The sequence below is a fragment of the Dreissena polymorpha genome, chromosome 13 (genome assembly GCF_020536995.1).
Source record: "Dreissena polymorpha isolate Duluth1 chromosome 13, UMN_Dpol_1.0, whole genome shotgun sequence".
Classification (NCBI taxonomy): Eukaryota; Metazoa; Mollusca; class Bivalvia; order Myida; family Dreissenidae; genus Dreissena; species Dreissena polymorpha.
In genome coordinates this window covers 48,109,131-48,129,959 of record NC_068367.1, presented here as the reverse complement: position 1 = coordinate 48,129,959, position 20,829 = coordinate 48,109,131, and the positions used below count along the sequence as shown (strand labels likewise).

Here is a 20,829-nt window from a genome sequence, read left to right as displayed (position 1 = left end):
CTACATGCAGTCTGTGGAAAAACTAAAAATATAATCTGGACTTTTAGAGAACTTTGTATTAAGGTGTTTAGTTCTTGTAGAGAATCACACTGAAGAGGGTTATTCAAATACTTGAACTGTAATTTCACATGCAGGAAACTATTTCACACTCAAGCACTTAGTTAATATTTCCACTAACCTACATATAACATGCCATTAAGAACGCTTTGAAGTGCTCATTAATATTTTTAGTATAGAACATGCAAAAGCAATACATGATTCTTTGTTTTTCCAGAAGGAAGTGACGCTCAAAATTAATATTGTGTGTGTTAAATGGCTCATTTTGATTGCTTACATTTGTCATTTTGACAACAATTATCTAGCGATGGAATTATTTAAAAAAGGATAGAATTAGCGCCAATACTTTAATTTCCATATGCTTAACTAGTGGGATTCAAACTTGTGCCTAGAATTAATCTTAAACTCTTAATTTAGCTGTGTCATGCAAAAGCAGGTCTTATGTCATATGCGGCAAGCAAGCTCCAGAGAGGCCTGTGCAGTCGATCAGTCAGGTCAGTAGCTACCATGTCTGCTATAACTCTTTCAGTGCTAGTACCGAATTTTGAAGGCCTTTGCAAACAGTTTGCTATTCTGATAGTATTCTTTGAAAAAAATCGAAGAAAATGCTAATTTTAGAAATTCAGCAGACGACATTTTAGCAGACGACAAATTTCCCAGCATGCAAAGGGATAAAGTCATGCAAGGTTTTGTGATCTCATGAGCAGATTGGGTAGCCCCAGACCAGACTGCGAATTCTCTAGCAACATATCCCATAAGCCCTTTTTTTGCATGATGCTGCTCAAGTATGAAACTTTTTACACATCAGCAAAGTTTTCAATAGTATCCATGCACATGGAGTCTCTTTAAGTACATATACATTCATAAGGCTCATATCAATTTTATGAATTGTCAAATATTGTGGAACATAAAGCAATAACCAGAAATAAGCTGTTATATTAATTTTATGGCCTGGAAACGGGTGGGCGTATTTTCATTAGTTTATTTCCTAGATGCAATACAGTAGACTCTGCCAATACCGGACTCTCTGAATACTGGAACTCTCCCGATTCCGGACGGTCGGGCCAGTCCCGTATTTTCCCCTCCTTTTTCTTTGTTAAAAAATGTTGAATAAACCGAACTCTCTGAAAACCGGAAACCGGACGGGTATCTCCGTAAATTTGGTCATTTTCAACGTAAAATACATTGAGTATACCGGACGGTCTAAATTCTCAAGATGCCCGAGGCGTGAAAATAACAATACCTAGTCAGCACAGCAAGTGCGGTGGCACACATTTTGCTCGCGCAATTATCGATAATCGGATTAAACATACCATAAAGGTGTCAAGTCATTACCGCGCTATGGGAGTCTGATTAAGTAATGTAAAACAAACTGTGAATGTCTATAATAGACGTGCGGTAACACCAAAAAGTGATTGACTCGATCGTTTTATTAATTATTTATTATCGCCTATGATAAACAATTTAATTAAAAAATTAATGCATTCCGTTGCGACGATCATTTTCTTGTGATCTTCTCGGGTATTTTAAAAGATCTTATAGCCATGTTTTTAACGCTGAAATTGTTGTTTGTTTGTTTGTTAGATAAACTGTTAGAAATATGACTGTTAAATATCCATCCATCTGTATGCAAATTCATTCATTGCCGTTTACTAATTTCGAACGCATCTAAAATGTCGCAGCCTCCAGCTAAACGCAGACGCGTAGAGCGTACGTTAGAGGATAAGATAAAGCTCATCACGGAATCAACTGCTCAACCAAAACCATCTCTGAAGGCATTTGGCGAGCGCTTCAAGATCGGGAAGTCGAAGGTCAGCGACATCTTGAAGAAAAAGAACGTCTACAAGGAGTAGTGGGAGAAAAATGCATCTGGCTCCAAGTTCCGTTTCGACAACGAATGCAAGTTTGACCGACTGAACGAGCTGACGTGGGGGTGGTTTAGCCGGAAGCGGGCCCAGAACTTCCCTTTGTCCAGACCTGTGATCCAGGAGAAAGCAAGCAGCTTCGCAAAGGAACTGAGTTTCACGACTTCAAGGGGTCCAGCAGTTGGCTCACCTCCTGGAAGTCCCCCTACTCAGTGAAGGCGTTCAAGGTGTCCAGGGAGAGTGCTGGGGTGGACCAGCAGACAGTCAGTGACTTCAAGAGCCGGCTTCCAGACATCATACAGGGATACAGCCTGGAGAACATCTTCAATGCCGACGAGACAGGCCTCTACTACAAGGCATTACCTGACAAGACCCTGGCTGTGCGCGGAGACGGTGCAAAGGGATTCAAATTGCACAAGGATAGGATAACTGTCCTCTTCGCATGCAGCGCCACAGGAGAGAAGCTGACACCGCTGGTCATTGGCAAAGCAGCAAATCCCCGCTGCTTGAAGAACGTGCGACAAGAGCGTCTTGGTGTAACTAATGTCAGTAATAAGCGTGCGTGGATGACGTCAGCTGTGTTCTCTGATTGGCTCCGGGACGTGAATTCAGAGATGCGGAGGAAAGGACGCAAGATCTTGTTATTCCTGGATAATGCTTCGTCCCACACCGCCAACATAAACCTGAGCCACGTCCAGTTGAGCTTTCTTCCGGCCAACACTACATCCGCGCTGCAGCCGCTGGACCAGGGAGTAATTCGAGCGTTCAAGGCTGTCTACAGGAGGTTCATGCTGCGTGCGCTGCTGGCCACAATGGAGGAGACTGACGACGCTGCCAGTGTTTGTTGCTCAGTGACTCTCCTGGACGCCATCAAGTGGACAGTCAAGGCGTGGCAGGCGACACAAGCTTCAACGATCCAGAAGTGTTTCAGAGCATGTGGATTTCCAGCGGAGACCAAGGAACCTAGCGACGAAAAGTACCCCGACGACGACATTCCCCTCGCGGATCTTGTCCTGCATTTCAGGTTCAAGCTGGATGAGCTGACATCATTTGACAATGACGACGAGACCCATGATGCTGAGTGGGAATCAGACATCGTGAACGGTTATGAAGAGGACGCCACCGATGCCACCGACGCCGCCGATCTCACAGATGCCATCGATGACGTTGACCATGAAGAGGAAACGCCGGAAGTACCTCCAGTGACTATCAAAGAGATCCGAGACTTTGCCCTCCGTATGCAGCGGTATGGACATGAAAAGGATGGCGACTTCCTGGCAACGGCAGACACCCTCCTTAACATTGCAGAAAATAAGATCGTAAAGGAGAAATGTGCTTTCAAGCAGAGAGTGATTTTGGACTTTTTCGTGAAATCGTAAACTTCAAGAATTAGTAGGTTTTGAGATTATGAATATCTAAAAAATAATTATGACGCTGTTTTTTGCTTGTGTGTATGATTTATGAAATGTGGTACATGTGTGTATTGAATAATAAATCGTGTATTTACAACAATCGTATTTGTGTCATCAGTCGCCTATATGACAAATGCCACGTACGTACATGTATAAAGCACCACGCTCACTTTGGGATTAATCAAAACAAGTCGGTATGGAATTTTTTTTGCTTTTAATTGATTAAAAACACATTTTTTAAGAATGCAATTAACATCATCAGTACCTGCGTACAGTTATCACATGGTACATGTAAATGTATATGGTTTGTTTTATTTTTATGTGATTCTGTACACAATGCATACCATGTATATTTCGGCAATATGCATACTCTTGGTAAACCGGAACTCTCTGAAAACCGACGATCAGGCCGGTCCCGAGACTGTCCGGTTTACAGAGAGTCTACTGTATCAGTTTATGACTGAAATAAAACACTACCCCATGTTGCACATTAGGGGTGTTAATGCTTCAATAATATCATTATTGGAGCCAGCTCATGTTTAATTGATGCTGTAGCTATGGTAACATGATATCTATCAGCAAGCTGGTCATTATTATGCACTAATGCAGCTTGCAGCTAATTTGTTCCTGTTACAAAATCAGCAGGTGCACAGGCTAGGGTGTGATTTCCTGACTATCCTTCCTGATAGTTTCATGTGACCAGATTTAATTAATCTGCCTTATATGCTTAGATATAACTGTATGTTTGCAGCTAAGTCTGTCAAACTTAATTAAGCCACATGCCACAGTCACAGAGATGTCAACATCTATTATGTGAAATTGCAAGGTATTTTTCAGAAAAATAATGAGAAAATCTGCAATATACTTACTGTGAAATATTTCCTACATGTATTGTTTACTTTATATACTGACATGCATAATCTTTAAAAAGAAAACAAGTTAGGAAATGATAGAGATTTCTTAAACTTGTGGCTATTTTTAAGTAATTCCATGTAAGCATTAATTAATCTGGCACCGGCAGTCTTTGGTCTTGTACAGTGGATACAGCACTATTTTAGAATAAAAACTTTCTTGTTTTTCTTAATCCTTTTAGATATTGAAATGTCTATAATACAACAGACAAAAACATGGCTGCATGGGATGGTACTGTTATGAATTCCTTCAAGTCACTTGATTTAGTGGAAAGTTTGAGTTGTTATGGCTCAAGCTGAAGAAATTTAGAATCTTTATTTCAGATATGTATCTTGCATGAACTTTAATGTATTTCATTAATTTCAATTTAATTTAAATTGTTTAGATGATTTGGTAAATAAAATGAAGGACCCAATCATGTTTTGGTACTAATATTTCTCTATAGTCAGTACAGGTAATATGATCATTTTTATTTCATATCAACCATGGGCTTGGCCTACTGTGGTAATTATTATGCTCTGTTTTGGAGAGTATTATAAACAGGAATGTTCTTGTAAGTGGTGCCGTTCACTGGCCAAAACACAAAAAGCAACGCAATAATTCATATGGGTCAATGTTTTTAACCATGACTGTACATTACCACTTGGCCATGTGGATAGGTTACAGTCTGCTGTTAATAAAACAGACCTTCTCACAATAGTGTAATTCAAATGTATTTTCTAATTCCCTTGGCTCCAGGATATCACATCATGTAGCATGTTTTCACAATGATGAAGACTAATAAAACAGAACACAGATTGCCTTATTGGTTCATGTTACAAACCTGCTTTTACAAGTCCTCATGTAAAAAGATCCTACATGTAGGTGCCTTGTTCACACAATAATTGTACATGTAGAACGACTCTTGTAGTGCTCATGTGGCAATTAACTTTACATTAGTGGTGTTATGGGTGGATGACTAATATTCTATATGTGAGCAATTTTTTATGACATTTTTTTTTCTTTGGGGGGAGGGGTGTTATGTTGGTATGTCCTGTGTATCAGGTGAGGGGGTTTCCTGGGATGCCAGACACAGTGCAGGTTGTGTTTAATTAGTTGAGTGTCTTCAATCATAATTGGGCTAGTCAGATGGTGTTAGAAATCAGCACCTATCTTATCAAGGATATTTGGTTGTGATAGCTTACCAACAATGGCCAGAGTTCAATTGTCTCTTGAAAACACTTCATTTATAGGGGTTCAGTTTCATTACTTTATTTATAAAGTCCTAGAAGTTTCTTTCAGTGTCTTGTATTATGATGTTTTACATTTAAATATTAAAACACATGCGTTCTTAGCAGACTCAGACCAGGAATTGAGTGAGATGATAATAAAATATTATGATATTTTATTCTATTTCACGATAATCGAAGATGAGCAAGAAGCACAGAACAAAAGTGTTGCATGTTTATTGAACATTTCTGCCAAACCCATTATATGCTATATAATATCACAAAACAGACCTCATAATACAATCTGGCCCACTTTTTGTCCTCAACTCTTGTTCATGATTGTTTATTTTATACAGAAAATAACCAGGTTTTGTCGAAAAAATGTAGGCTTTACCAAAGTGAAGTGCAAAAGCAACTATTTTTATCTCACCTGAGCCCAAGGTGCTCATGGTGAGTTTTGTGAGCGCCTTTTGTCCGTTGTCCGCTGTCCATTGTGCGTTGTGCGGCGTCAACATTTGCCTTGTTAACTCTCTAGAGGCCACATTTATTGTCCAATTTTCATGAAATTTGGTCAGAAGATTGGTCTCAATGAAATCTTGGATGAGTTCGAAAATGGTTACGTATGCTTGAAAAACATGGCTGCCAAGGGGCGGGGCATTTTTTCTTATATGGCTGTATATGGTTATAGTAAAATCTTGTTAACACTCTAGAGGCCACATTTATTGTCTGATCTTCATGAAACTTGGTCAGAAGATTCATCCCAATAATATCTTGGGCGAGTTCGAAAATGTTGCCGGTTGGTTGAAATAGAAAAACATGGCCGCCAGGGGGCGGGGCATTTTTTCTTTTATGGCTAAAGTAAAATCTTGTTAACACTCTAGAGGCCACATTTATTTTCCGATCTTCATGAAACTTGGTCAAAAGATTTGTCCCAAAAATATCTTGTTATCTCAGGTGAGCAACTTTGGACCTTTCAGGCCCTCTTGTTAAGAAATTCTGATTGAGGGCAAAAAAGACAATGCAAGACACATTTAATTTTTCATTGATGATTTTCTGGTGTGGCAAACATCACATCTTATGAATTGGTTGTGGTATCAGTCATTAATAATAGATCATTGATATGATATGTTACTTTCACTAAAGTACAACCTAATCCCTGCGCAAAGTTCAAGGACGGTTGAATAAATATGAATATAATAATAGGAACTGTTCAGGTGTGCTGCTTAATTTGGAAGAAAGCAAGACACTTGTTGATTTTGTGATCAACAGGTCCAAGGTCACGTTAACTGCTAGTCGCTTGTAAAATGTCAACTTTGTACCTGGTTTTGTTTCTTCGGGATGTCTAGGGAAAGCTTTGATCTATGATCATCAAAGTTAGTATGCTGGTTTCTTGGGAGACAAGGAAGTTTACTCTTATTGATTTTTAGGTCAACTAGGCAGAGGTCAAGGTCATTATAGAGCCTTATACCATCAAAATTGTTAAGACACAGAATGTGAATGTGTTTATCTAGGATCATGTTAAATAGTCTTTAGGGATGTTCCAATCAATTATAAGATCAAAGGTCAAGGTCAAAGGAACATGCTCTATTAAAAACAAAATCTCTATAAACTATATAGATTTCCCTTACTTTTTTTAGGAATTAGTTCAGAGAAATCATGCCAGCAATTTTGTTGTTCATTTTTAAAAATGTTTTTTTTCCTATCTGCCTAGTTCTTCCTTGAAAGATATCATACATGTACAGTCCACATCCAAACAATTGCACACCAGTTGTAAACATTGGATGCAGATACGGACCTACTTGTGTATGGAAAAGCAGATTTTGTTGTGGTTTGATTAATCAAAAGCTTTAGGTTTGATTAATTAAAACCTGATGCTGCAATAAAAAGTATAGTTGTGTAGAAATCGCTAAAAGGCTTCAAATCATAATCTTTTCCTATCTGCCTAGTTCTTCCTTGAAAGATATCATACATGTACAGTCCACATCCAAACAATTGCACACCAGTTGTAAACATTGGATGCAGATACGGACCTACTTGTGTATGGAAAAGCAGATTTTGTTGTGGTTTGATTAATCAAAAGCTTTAGGTTTGATTAATTAAAACCTGATGCTGCAATAAAAAGTATAGTTGTGTAGAAATCGCTAAAAGGCTTCAAATCATAATCAATTGATATTTTTTCATTCAGTTGAAAAATCCTGCATAAAAATATTCAAACTAAAAAGCCTGGTGGGAGCAATTCTTTTATAAAGCTGCATTCAAACATTTGATATTTTGCCATTAATTGCTACAGGAATGGTTTCCGGTAAAATGCTATATGTGGTTGCTTTGATCCTATTTCAACCAAAACATATTGTAGTCCAAAATCCAATACATTATTTTTATTGATCACCTCAAAGAAACCTGAAGCTTGCACAACAATAATCAGTTTATTGACCACTCTGATATTCATCTCTCCCTATTGATATAGCAGGCAGACTGGACGCATTAAGTACACAAAGCTAGGATCACATAACATTAATGATAAATGATTTGTTTACCCAGTCTGTGTGACCCAACAGACCTTACAATGGTCACAGCGGCCATGGTGGTTTGTGTGCTTCTGATAGCTGTTTGCCAAACGAAAACAGTGTGGCTCTAAGAAAGCAATAATGGAGTATTGATCACTTTAATAATTGAATTGTGTTGTTTGTAAAAAGAGCAAGGCTATTAAGTTACCATTGTTAAGTAATAACCATGAGTGTCCATGTAGTCATTCATCCTATATCAGAGCTCCAAATACTTGTTTAGCCTCTCTTCGAAGAAGAGGGGTTATATTGTTTTTCTTGATGTTGGTCAGTCTGTCTGTCGGTCTGTATGTCAGAAGACCAGTTTGTTTCTGATCAGGTACTCGTCATCAAATTGACTGATTGGCTTGATACTTCCCATGTGCCTCGGCCTTGGACAGTAGATCACCCCTATTGAAATTGGGGTCACTAGGTCAAGGTCACTGTCACAATACGTGTGAAAATTGTTTCTGAACAATAACTCTTCAACAAAAAGACCAATTGGCTTGATACTTCCCATGTGGATTAGCCATCACTGTCACAATAAGTGTGAAAATCATTAACGATCAATAACTTGTCAACGAATTTACACATTTGCTTGATACTTTACAATTTTTTTTTTGCATTGACCTTGGACAGTTGATGACCCTTATTGAAATTGGTGTCACAAGTTCAAAGGTCAAGGTTAATTTAATTAAAACATTAAAACAATTGTTTTTAGGTAGTTTTTTTCTTTTAACTACCTTTTGGCAAAATGTTATTTTGACCAGTAATCTGTAGATTTTCATAAGAGTACTAGTATCTCTTTTTTTACAATTTCTGAATGATATTTTCATAATCTGAATGGGATTTTAATCATAGACCCCTCTTAACTGGAGCTCTGCTATATGGTGTCTGGCTGTAACACAAAAGGTCTTGCATACAGATTTATTTTGGCTTGGACATTCTTCACTTTTCTCCGGTCACTTTGTTCCTTGTAAAGGTATTTAAAATCAACAAAACTTGTATCAAGGTTTCCCAAATTCCTGATCATCTTCATTCCTATTGGGTATTTTATCTTATTTCAGTTGTTTTCATGTTTTGAAACTTGTAGTGAGCAAACTTTTATAAAGCAAGTAGCCTTAAAAGAATGACCACTCTGCCAGATAAGTTAATAAGATTGGAGGAGTTGTTTCCCTTTCTTATGTATGTTATATTGAATCTTAAATATCAAATAAAAAAACATCTAAAAAACAAGATATTCTGCATATATATATATATATATATATATATATATATATATATATATCTTTACTTGAAATAAAGTTAGAAAAATTATGTTTTTAATTTAAATTGAAAACAAAGGTTTTAATGGTTGTTGTTATTTTTGTGCTCCCAGATCGAATGATCAGGGGTTATATTGTTTTTGGTCTGTCTGTCTGTCATTGTATGTGTGTGTCTGTCCCAAAACTTTAACCTTGCTCATAAAATGAAATCTTTTGTGTCTATGTTCTTTAAACTTCACATGTGCATGCATCTCATTGAGATCTACAATCAAACATGGTTTGAGGTCACTAGGTCAAAGGTCAAGGTCACTGGGGGCATTGTGTTTCACAAACACAGCTCTTGTTGCACTTGTTAGTCCCATATTCACCGCATGAAATGTGTGTTATTATGGCTTAATTGGCTATAATTGGCTGGGGTACTACTTACATGTACCCCGGGTTCTCTTAAGTATACAGTCTAAATTTGCCAGGTACGTGTTAGTATATTTTTTTGTACCTTGGGTACATTTAAGTATGCTTAAGAGTACCTGGGGTACATTTAAGTAGTACCAGAGCCGACAATGACCAATCAAGCGTTATTATGTGCACATATGTTCAAACCACACAATATATATGTGTTTGTCAGGACATATTTTCTACAGGAGACCACATCATATGTATCCTCACATTGCTTATTATAAGTTCGTTTTTTTCTTCACAATATATATATGATATGTTAATACTTGGTTTACACACAGTTTTCTTTCAACACAGTCAAATACACTGGGTAGAACAATTACTTGGTTGTCTGGAGAGAAGATGTTGAGAATGCTCCCAGAGTGGGGATCAAAGCTGTGACCTCCTGATCACTAGGTGGACACCATATTGACCTCCTGATCACTAGGTGGACACCATATTGACCTCCTGATCACTAGGTGGACACCATATTGACCTCCTGATCACTAGGTGGACACCATATTGACCTCCTGATCACTAGGTGGACACCTTATTGACCTCCTGATCACTAGGTGGACACCATATTGACCTCCTGATCACTGGGTGGACACCATATAGACCTCTTGATCACTAGGTGGACACCATATTGACCTCCTGATCACTAGGTGGACACCATATTGACCTACTGATCACTAGGTGGACACCATATTGACCTCCTGATCACTAGGTGGACACCATATTGACCTCCTGATCACTAGGTGGACACCATATTGACCTCCTGATCACTAGGTGGACACCATATTGACCTCCTGATCACTAGGTGGACACCATATTGACCTCCTGATCACTAGGTGGACACCATATTGACCTGATCACTAGGTGGACACCATATTGACCTCCTGATCACTAGGTGGACACCATATTGACCTCCTGATCACTAGGTGGACACCATATAGACCTCCTGATCACTAGGTGGACACCATATTGACCTCCTGATCACTAGGTGGACACCGTATTGACCTCCTGATCACTAGGTGGACACTGTATTGACCTCCTGATCACTAGGTGGACACCATATTGACCTCCTGATCACTAGGTGGACACCATATTGACCTCCTGATCACTAGGTGGACACCGTATTGACCTCCTGATCACTAGGTGGACACCATATTGACCTCCTGATCACTAGGTTGACACCGTATTGACCTCCTGATCACTAGGTGGACACCATATTGACCTCCTGATCACTAGGTGGACACCATATTGACCTCCTGATCACTAGGTGGACACCGTATTGACCTCCTGATCACTAGGTGGACACCATATTGACCTCCTGATCACTAGGTGGACACCATATTGTCCTCCTGATCACTAGGTGGACACCATATTGACCTCCTGATCACTAGGTGTACACCATATTGACCTCCTGATCACTAGGTGGACACCATATTGACCTCCTGATCACTAGGTGGACACCATATTGACCTCCTGATCACTAGGTGGACACCTTATTGACCTCCTGATCACTAGGTGGACACCATATTGACCTCCTGATCACTAGGTGGACACCATATTGACCTCCTGATCACTAGGTGGACACCATATTGACATCCTGATCACTAGGTGGACACCATATTGACCTCCTGATCACTAGGTGGACACCATATTGACCTCCTGATCACTAGGTGGACACCGTATTGACCTCCTGATCTCTAGGTGGACACCGTATTGACCTCCTGATCACTAGGTGGACACCATATTGACCTCCTGATCACTAGGTGGACACCATATTGACCTCCTGATCACTAGGTGGACACCATATTGACATCCTGATCACTAGGTGGACACCATATTTACCTCCTGATCACTAGGTGGACACCATATTGACCTCCTGATCACTAGGTGGACACCGTATTGACCTCCTGATCTCTAGGTGGACACCGTATTGACCTCCTGATCACTAGGTGGACACCATATTGACCTCCTGATCACTAGGTGGACACCATATTGACCTCCTGATCACTAGGTGGACACCATATTGACCTCCTGATCACTAGGTGGACACCATATTGACCTCCTGATCACTAGGTGGACACCATATTGACCTTCTGATCACTAGGTGGACACCATATTGACCTCCTGATCATTAGGTGGACACCGTATTGACCTCCTGATCACTAGGTGGACACTTTATTGACCTCCTGATCACTAGGTGGACACCATATTGACCTCCTGATCACTAGGTGGACACCATATTGACCTCCTGATCACTAGGTGGACACCATATTGACCTCCTGATCACTAGGTGGACACCATATTGACCTCCTGATCACTAGGTGGACACCATATTGACCTCCTGATCACTAGGTTGACACCATATTGACCTCCTGATCACTAGGTGGACACCATATTGACCTCCTGATCACTAGGTGGACACCATATTGACCTCCTGATCACTAGGTGGACACCATATTGACCTCCTGATCACTAGGTGGACACCATATTGACCTTCTGATCACTAGGTGGACACCATATTGACCTCCTGATCACTAGGTGGACACCGTATTGACCTCCTGATCACTAGGTGGACACCATATTGACCTCCTGATCACTAGGTTGACACCGTATTGACCTCCTGATCACTAGGTGGACACCATATTGACCTCCTGATCACTAGGTGGACACCGTATTGACCTCCTGATCACTAGGTGGACACCATATTGACCTCCTGATCACTAGGTGGACACCATATTGACCTACTGATCACTAGGTGGACACCATATTGACCTCCTGATCACTAGGTGGACACCATATTGACCTCCTGATCACTAGGTGGACACCATATTGACCTCCTGATCACTAGGTGGACACCATATTGACCTCCTGATCACTAGGTGGACACCATATTGACCTCCTGATCACTAGGTGGACACCATATTGACCTCCTGATCACTAGGTGGACACCATATTGACCTGATCACTAGGTGGACACCATATTGACCTCCTGATCACTAGGTGGACACCATATTGACCTCCTGATCACTAGGTGGACACCATATTGACCTCCTGATCACTAGGTGGACACCATATTGACCTCCTGATCACTAGGTGGACACCATATTGACCTACTGATCACTAGGTGGACACCATATTGACCTCCTGATCACTAGGTGGACACCATATTGACCTACTGATCACTAGGTGGACACCATATTGACCTCCTGATCACTAGGTGGACACCATATTGACCACCTGATCACTAGGTGGACACCATATTGACCTCCTGATCACTAGGTGGACACCATATTGACCTCCTGATCACTAGGTTGACACCATATTGACCTCCTGATCACTAGGTGGACACCATATTGACCTCCTGATCACTAGGTGGACACCATATTGACCTCCTGATCACTAGGTGGACACCATATTGACCTCCTGATCACTAGGTGGACACCATATTGACCTTCTGATCACTAGGTGGACACCATATTGACCTCCTGATCATTAGGTGGACACCGTATTGACCTCCTGATCACTAGGTGGACACTTTATTGACCTGCTCACTAGGTGGACACCATATTGACCTCCTGATCACTAGGTGGACACCATATTGACCACCTGATCACTAGGTGGACACCATATTGACCTCCTGATCACTAGGTGGACACCATATTGACCTCCTGATCACTAGGTGGACACCATATTGACCTCCTGATCACTAGGTGGACACCATATTGACCTCCTGATCACTAGGTGGACACCATATTGACCTCCTGATCACTAGGTGGACACCATATTGACCTCCTGATCACTAGGTGGACACCATATTGACCTTCTGATCACTAGGTGGACACCATATTGACCTCCTGATCATTAGGTGGACACCGTATTGACCTCCTGATCACTAGGTGGACACTTTATTGACCTCCTGATCACTAGGTGGACACCATATTGACCTCCTGATCACTAGGTGGACACCATATTGACCTCCTGATCACTAGGTGGACACCATATTGACCTCCTGATCACTAGGTGGACACCATATTGACCTCCTGATCACTAGGTTGACACCATATTGACCTCCTGATCACTAGGTGGACACCATATTGACCTCCTGATCACTAGGTGGACACCATATTGACCTCCTGATCACTAGGTGGACACCATATTGACCTCCTGATCACTAGGTGGACACCATATTGACCTTCTGATCACTAGGTGGACACCATATTGACCTCCTGATCATTAGGTGGACACCGTATTGACCTCCTGATCACTAGGTGGACACTTTATTGACCTCCTGATCACTAGGTGGACACCATATTGACCTCCTGATCACTAGGTGGACACCATATGGACCTCCTGATCACTAGGTGGACACCATATTGACCTCCTGATCACTAGGTGGACACCATATTGACCTCCTGATCACTAGGTGGACACCATATTGACCTCCTGATCACTAGGTGGACACCATATTGACCTCCTGATCACTAGGTAGACACCATTTGACCTACTGATCACTAGGTGGACACCATATTGACCTCCTGATCACTAGGTGGACACCATATTGACCACCTGATCACTAGGTGGACACCATATTGACCTCCTGATCACTAGGTGGACACCATATTGACCTCCTGATCACTAGGTTGACACCATATTGACCTCCTGATCACTAGGTGGACACCATATTGACCTCCTGATCACTAGGTGGACACCATATTGACCTCCTGATCACTAGGTGGACACCATATTGACCTCCTGATCACTAGGTGGACACCATATTGACCTACTGATCACTAGGTGGACACCATATTGACCTACTGATCACTAGGTGGACACCATATTGACCTCCTGATCACTAGGTGGACACCATATTGACCTCCTGATCACTAGGTGGACACCATATTGACCTCCTGATCACTTGGTGGACACCATATTGACCTCCTGATCACTAGGTGGACACCATATTGACCTCCTGATCACTAGGTGGACACCGTATTGACCTCCTGATCACTAGGTGGACACCGTATTGACCTCCTGATCACTAGGTGGACACCATATTGACCTCCTGATCACTAGGTGGACACCATATTGACCTCCTGATCACTAGGTGGACACCGTATTGACCTCCTGATCACTAGGTGGACACCATATTGACCTCCTGATCACTAGGTGGACACCATATTGACCTACTGATCACTAGGTGGACACCATATTGACCTCCTGATCACTAGGTGGACACCATATTGACCTCCTGATCACTAGGTGGACACCATATTGACCTCCTGATCACTAGGTGGACACCATATTGACCTCCTGATCACTAGGTGGACACCATATTGACCTCCTGATCACTAGGTGGACACCATATTGACCTCCTGATCACTAGGTGGACACCATATTGACCTGATCACTAGGTGGACACCATATTGACCTGATCACTAGGTGGACTCCATATTGACCTCCTGATCACTAGGTGGACACCATATTGACCTCCTGATCACTAGGTGGACACCATATTGACCTCCTGATCACTAGGTGGACACCATCTTGACCTCCTGATCACTAGGTGGACACCATATTGACCTACTGATCACTAGGTGGACACCATATTGACCTCCTGATCACTAGGTGGACACCATATTGACCTCCTGATCACTAGGTGGACACCATATTGACCTCCTGATCACTAGGTGGACACCATATTGACCACCTGATCACTAGGTGGACACCATATTGACCTCCTGATCACTAGGTGGACACCATATTGACCTCCTGATCACTAGGTTGACACCATATTGACCTCCTGATCACTAGGTGGACACCATATTGACCTCCTGATCACTAGGTGGACACCATATTGACCTCCTGATCACTAGGTGGACACCATATTGACCTCCTGATCACTAGGTGGACACCATATTGACCTTCTGATCACTAGGTGGACACCATATTGACCTCCTGATCATTAGGTGGACACCGTATTGACCTCCTGATCACTAGGTGGACACTTTATTGACCTGCTCACTAGGTGGACACCATATTGACCTCCTGATCACTAGGTGGACACCATATTGACCACCTGATCACTAGGTGGACACCATATTGACCTCCTGATCACTAGGTGGACACCATATTGACCTCCTGATCACTAGGTGGACACCATATTGACCTCCTGATCACTAGGTGGACACCATATTGACCTCCTGATCACTAGGTGGACACCATATTGACCTCCTGATCACTAGGTGGACACCATATTGACCTCCTGATCACTAGGTGGACACCATATTGACCTCCTGATCACTAGGTGGACACCATATTGACCTCCTGATCATTAGGTGGACACCGTATTGACCTCCTGATCACTAGGTGGACACCATATTGACCTCTTGATCACTAGGTTGACACCGTATTGACCTCCTGATCACTAGGTGGACACCATATTGACCTCCTGATCACTAGGTGGACACCATATTGACCTCCTGATCACTAGGTGGACACCATATTGACCTCCTGATCACTAGGTGGACACCATATTGACCTCCTGATCACTAGGTGGACACCATATTGACCTCCTGATCACTAGGTGGACACCATATTGACCTCCTGATCACTAGGTGGACACCATATTGACCTCCTGATCACTAGGTGGACACCATATTGACCTCCTGATCACTAGGTGGACACCGTATTGACCTCCTGATCACTAGGTGGACACCATATTGACCTCTTGATCACTAGGTTGACACCGTATTGACCTCCTGATCACTAGGTGGACACCATATTGACCTGATCACTAGGTGGACACCGTATTGACCTCCTGATCACTAGGTGGACACCATATTGACCTACTGATCACTAGGTGGACACCATATTGACCTCCTGATCACTAGGTGGACACCATATTGACCTCCTGATCACTAGGTGGACACCATATTGACCTCCTGATCACTAGGTGGACACCATATTGACCTACTGATCACTAGGTGGACACCATATTGACCTCCTGATCACTAGGTGGACACCATATTCATTACACCAGCCCAACTTACCTCACTCTTAGGAAATTTTTGGAATATTTTAAATTCATCTTATAAAAGTAGCTTTGTAGAAGTTTCATTCTTAGTAGTACATAACTTGTTGTTGTAATTAACCCAGTAAGTGGGAACAGTGGTCTAATGGTACGATGCAGGTCAAGGAACGGAAAGGTCCCTGGTTTGAAACCCGCTCAGACTATTATATTTTTTAGGCCAAAAATTAATACCCTTTTAGCTCCTCTCCACCTTTGTGTATACATGGGTACCTGCGAGGGGAATAAAATAATGTGTGGCCCCGAGTGTACACAGAGGACTTATATTCAGGTGATCAAGGAGTTCAGGTGGAAGTCCGCTGATAATCCACATCAATATCAGACTGAGAACTGAACATTTACCTTTTTTAATAAACTTTGGTTGTTTCAGAATGGAGTATGAGGATGACTACAGGGGTGGTGGTGGCGACATTGAGCCAGACAGTGATCTGGACGACACCGAGTCAGAGTCACAGCTCAGTCAGTGGCTGGGAGAGCTAGAGAACTATGCTAAGGTAAGGTCACAGCTCAGTCAGTGGCTGGGAGAGCTAGAGAACTATGCTAAGGTAAGTCAGAGTCACAGCTCAGTCAGTGGCTGGGAGAGCTAGAGAACTATGCTAAGGTAAGTCAGAGTCACAGCTCAGTCAGTGGCTGGGAGAGCTAGAGAACTATGCTAAGGTAAGTCAGAGTCACAGCTCAGTCAGTGGCTGGGAGAGCTAGAGAACTATGCTAAGGTAAGTCAGAGTCACAGCTCAGTCAGTGGCTGGGAGAGCTAGAGAACTATGCTAAGGTAAGTCAGAGTCACAGCTCAGTCAGTGGCTGGGAGAGCTAGAGAACTATGCTAAGGTAAGTCAGAGTCACAGCTCAGTCAGTGGCTGGGAGAGCTAGAGAACTATGCTAAGGTAAGTCAGAGTCACAGCTCAGTCAGTGGCTGGGAGAGCTAGAGAACTATGCTAAGGTAAGTCAGAGTCACAGCTCAGTCAGTGGCTGGGAGAGCTAGAGAACTATGCTAAGGTAAGTCAGAGTCACAGCTCAGTCAGTGGCTGGGAGAGCTAGAGAACTATGCTAAGGTAAGTCAGAGTCACAGCTCAGTCAGTGGCTGGGAGAGCTAGAGAACTATGCTAAGGTAAGTCAGAGTCACAGCTCAGTCAGTGGCTGGGAGAGCTAGAGAACTATGCTAAGGTAAGTCAGAGTCACAGCTCAGTCAGTGGCTGGGAGAGCTAGAGAACTATGCTAAGGTAAGTCAGAGTCACAGCTCAGTCAGTGGCTGGGAGAGCTAGAGAACTATGCTAAGGTAAGTCAGAGTCACAGCTCAGTCAGTGGCTGGGAGAGCTAGAGAACTATGCTAAGGTAAGTCAGAGTCACAGCTCAGTCAGTGGCTGGGAGAGCTAGAGAACTATGCTAAGTTAAGGTCAGAATCACAGCTCAGTCAGTGGCTGGGAGAGCTAGAGAACTATGCTAAGGTGAGTCAGAGTCACAGCTCAGTCAGTGGCTGGGAGAGCTAGAGAACTATGCTAAGGTAAGGTCAGAGTCACAGCTCAGTCAGTGGCTGGGAGAGCTAGAGAACTATGCTAAGGTGAGTCAGAGTCACAGCGCAGTCAGTGGCTGGGAGAGCTAGAGAACTATGCTAAGGTAAGTCAGAGTCACAGCTCAGTCAGTGGCTGGGAGAGCTAGAGAACTATGCTAAGGTAAGTCAGAGTCACAGCTCAGTCAGTGGCTGGGAGAGCTAGAGAACTATGCTAAGGTAAGGTCAGAGTCACAGCTCAGTCAGTGGCTGGGAGAGCTAGAGAACTATGCTAAGGTAAGTCAGAGTCACAGCTCAGTCAGTGGCTGGGAGAGCTAGAGAACTATGCTAAGGTAAGGTCTGGACGACACAGAGTCAGAGTCACAGCTCAGTCAGTGGCTGGGAGAGCTAGAGAACTATGCTAAGGTAAGGCCTTTACCCTTCCCCCCATGAAAAGCAAAGTTAACATGTCTTTGGCAACCAGCATAAAACCTGAACTGCCTGTGAGTCACTCGCAGACTGTTCAGATGTTATGCTGTTTGCTTCTCATCAGTACCTAAGGTTTGGAGAAAAAGCCATAAAATCTGGAATCTAGTAAGAAAGGTCTTAAATTAACTATAACTTTCTAAGGGACTACAAATGCGTCAAAATAGGTATCTAAGTTGTAATGGGTTAAATCAATTAGCTGTTTGATATTTTGAGTATTTTTGAATGCTTTGAGCTTTTATAGTAGTACATATGTACAGCTGAAAGCGACCAGTAGGCCAGTAGATGGGAGTTGGATTATTGCAACTATGCTTAATGTCAATACTCCTGGAAATACAAGGATTTGTAAGAGAATAAATTAGGGTTACTATATTGTCAGTATTAAGGTAAGTAGTTTAGGTTGATTGGTTTGTTTGTTTGCATAAAATGTATGGAAAGAATTACTTTTTAAGAGGTTATATTGATGTGGATAAATTATGTCTAAAATATGTCATGCCCATAAAGTTTAGAAGTGCAAGATGCTTTTTGTCACCAGTGGTCCACAAACTCCTGAGTCATTTGCCCTTGAACAACGCTTACAACAAGGTAAGTTCTTTTTACTTGGATGATTGCCCTGTTACCACATAGTGAAAGTATAAAATCAGTCTGCAAAAAGATGCACTTCAGAATGTCTTTTTCAGATGTCATGCATTTTATTTTGGTTCAAAAATTATAATAAAACATGTTAATCTTTGTTTCTTTGGCCATGACCATATGAGAAACTTTGCAACCATTGTAGTATTTGACCGTGGTCCACTTAATCCGCCTGTAGAATATAATAGGGTACAAAAGGGAGAAATAGCAAACAACCCTTCAATTTTCAAATCACTAGTAAATCAACTTATTGAACAGATTCCAAGCAACTGACACTCCTGGGGAAATATAGAACTGAGTTGTCTCAGAAGGGTGACTGCAGGATATCAGGGGATTGTTAGCCAGACAGACTACAGCTAAAATGAGCTTTTAACCCTTTGCATGCTGGGAAATTTGTTGTCTGCTAAAATGTCGTCTTCTGAATTTCTAAAATTAGCATTTTCTTCGATTTTTTTCAAATAATACTCTCAGAATAGCAAACAGTTTGGATCGTGGCAGAATGTGGCGTCTTATCTGGATCCAAACTGTTTGCAAAGGCCTTCAAAATTCGGTTCCAGCACTGAAAGAGTTTAAACACATGGATGTTTCTTGTACAATCAGCCAGTTCCTGGCCATAGCCTGTTAAAGTTGTATTTTTGTTTGGGATTTTTGTTCCTGTCTAGATGTACATGCCGAGAAATTTGGCCCCTTTAGTAGATCATTACATGAACAACTTCTTTCACTTGATTTCTGTTTAAGAACAGCAGAATTTTGTACTTGGCTGACTTCATTGAGTTTAGATATCTTTAAATGGCTTACCATAATTACTCTTAAGTTTAAAAAAATACTGGTGTCCGAAAATGTAGAGACAGGTATGTTAAGTTTGTTGGTCAATAAAAATAATATTAAAATAAAAGCAATAATGTGCAATAATTGTATTGTGTCACACTCTTTTTTTCTCTGCTTTGAAATATATACAACTTCACATCTTTGCAATCTCATAATTTTTTAAAAATCAGCTGTACTCATGTACGCATAAAAGCTCAAAGCTTTAAACAACAACCTTGAATATCAAACAGCTAATTGATTTAAACCAATACCACTTAGATACGTATTTTGTCACATTTGTAGTAAAAAAAGAGTAAAGAGTAAAAAAGTAAACAAAAGTTTTTTAAAAAGTAAATGGAATGCATTATGCAATCATCAGCCACCCTGAAAGTGCATGATTGGACGTTAAAATTATATTCTTAGTTAACACTAACATAAAACATTGTGATTAAAATGCCACTGAATGAATGAAGGCAGTTTTATACATATCAAAACATTGAGATACAAGAAACAACAGGCAGTTTTATAAAGATAAATTATGAAAGTTACACAAAGATTCACACACAGAAATAGAGGAAAGTGCCTTCAGGCCCTGGTATCGCTCCTCTCAACCCTGGGGAA

At 41.6% G+C, this 20,829-nt stretch overlaps 2 protein-coding genes across 2 annotated transcripts in view; one reads left to right on the top strand and one right to left on the bottom strand.

The window, feature by feature from the left end:
* The window catches only part of LOC127854644 (von Willebrand factor A domain-containing protein 2-like), a 205,609-nt gene that overhangs the window by 39,969 nt on the left and 144,811 nt on the right, over nt 1-20,829 (bottom strand). The window lies entirely within an intron of this gene.
* Nucleotides 1-20,829, top strand: part of LOC127854805 (uncharacterized) — a 127,638-nt gene that overhangs the window by 5,133 nt on the left and 101,676 nt on the right. Inside the window, exon 3 of the mRNA XM_052389855.1 lies at nt 17,170-17,293. Coding sequence (XP_052245815.1) covers nt 17,171-17,293 — 123 coding nt within the window. The 5' untranslated portion in view covers nt 17,170. The remainder of the gene's footprint in view (nt 1-17,169; nt 17,294-20,829) is intronic.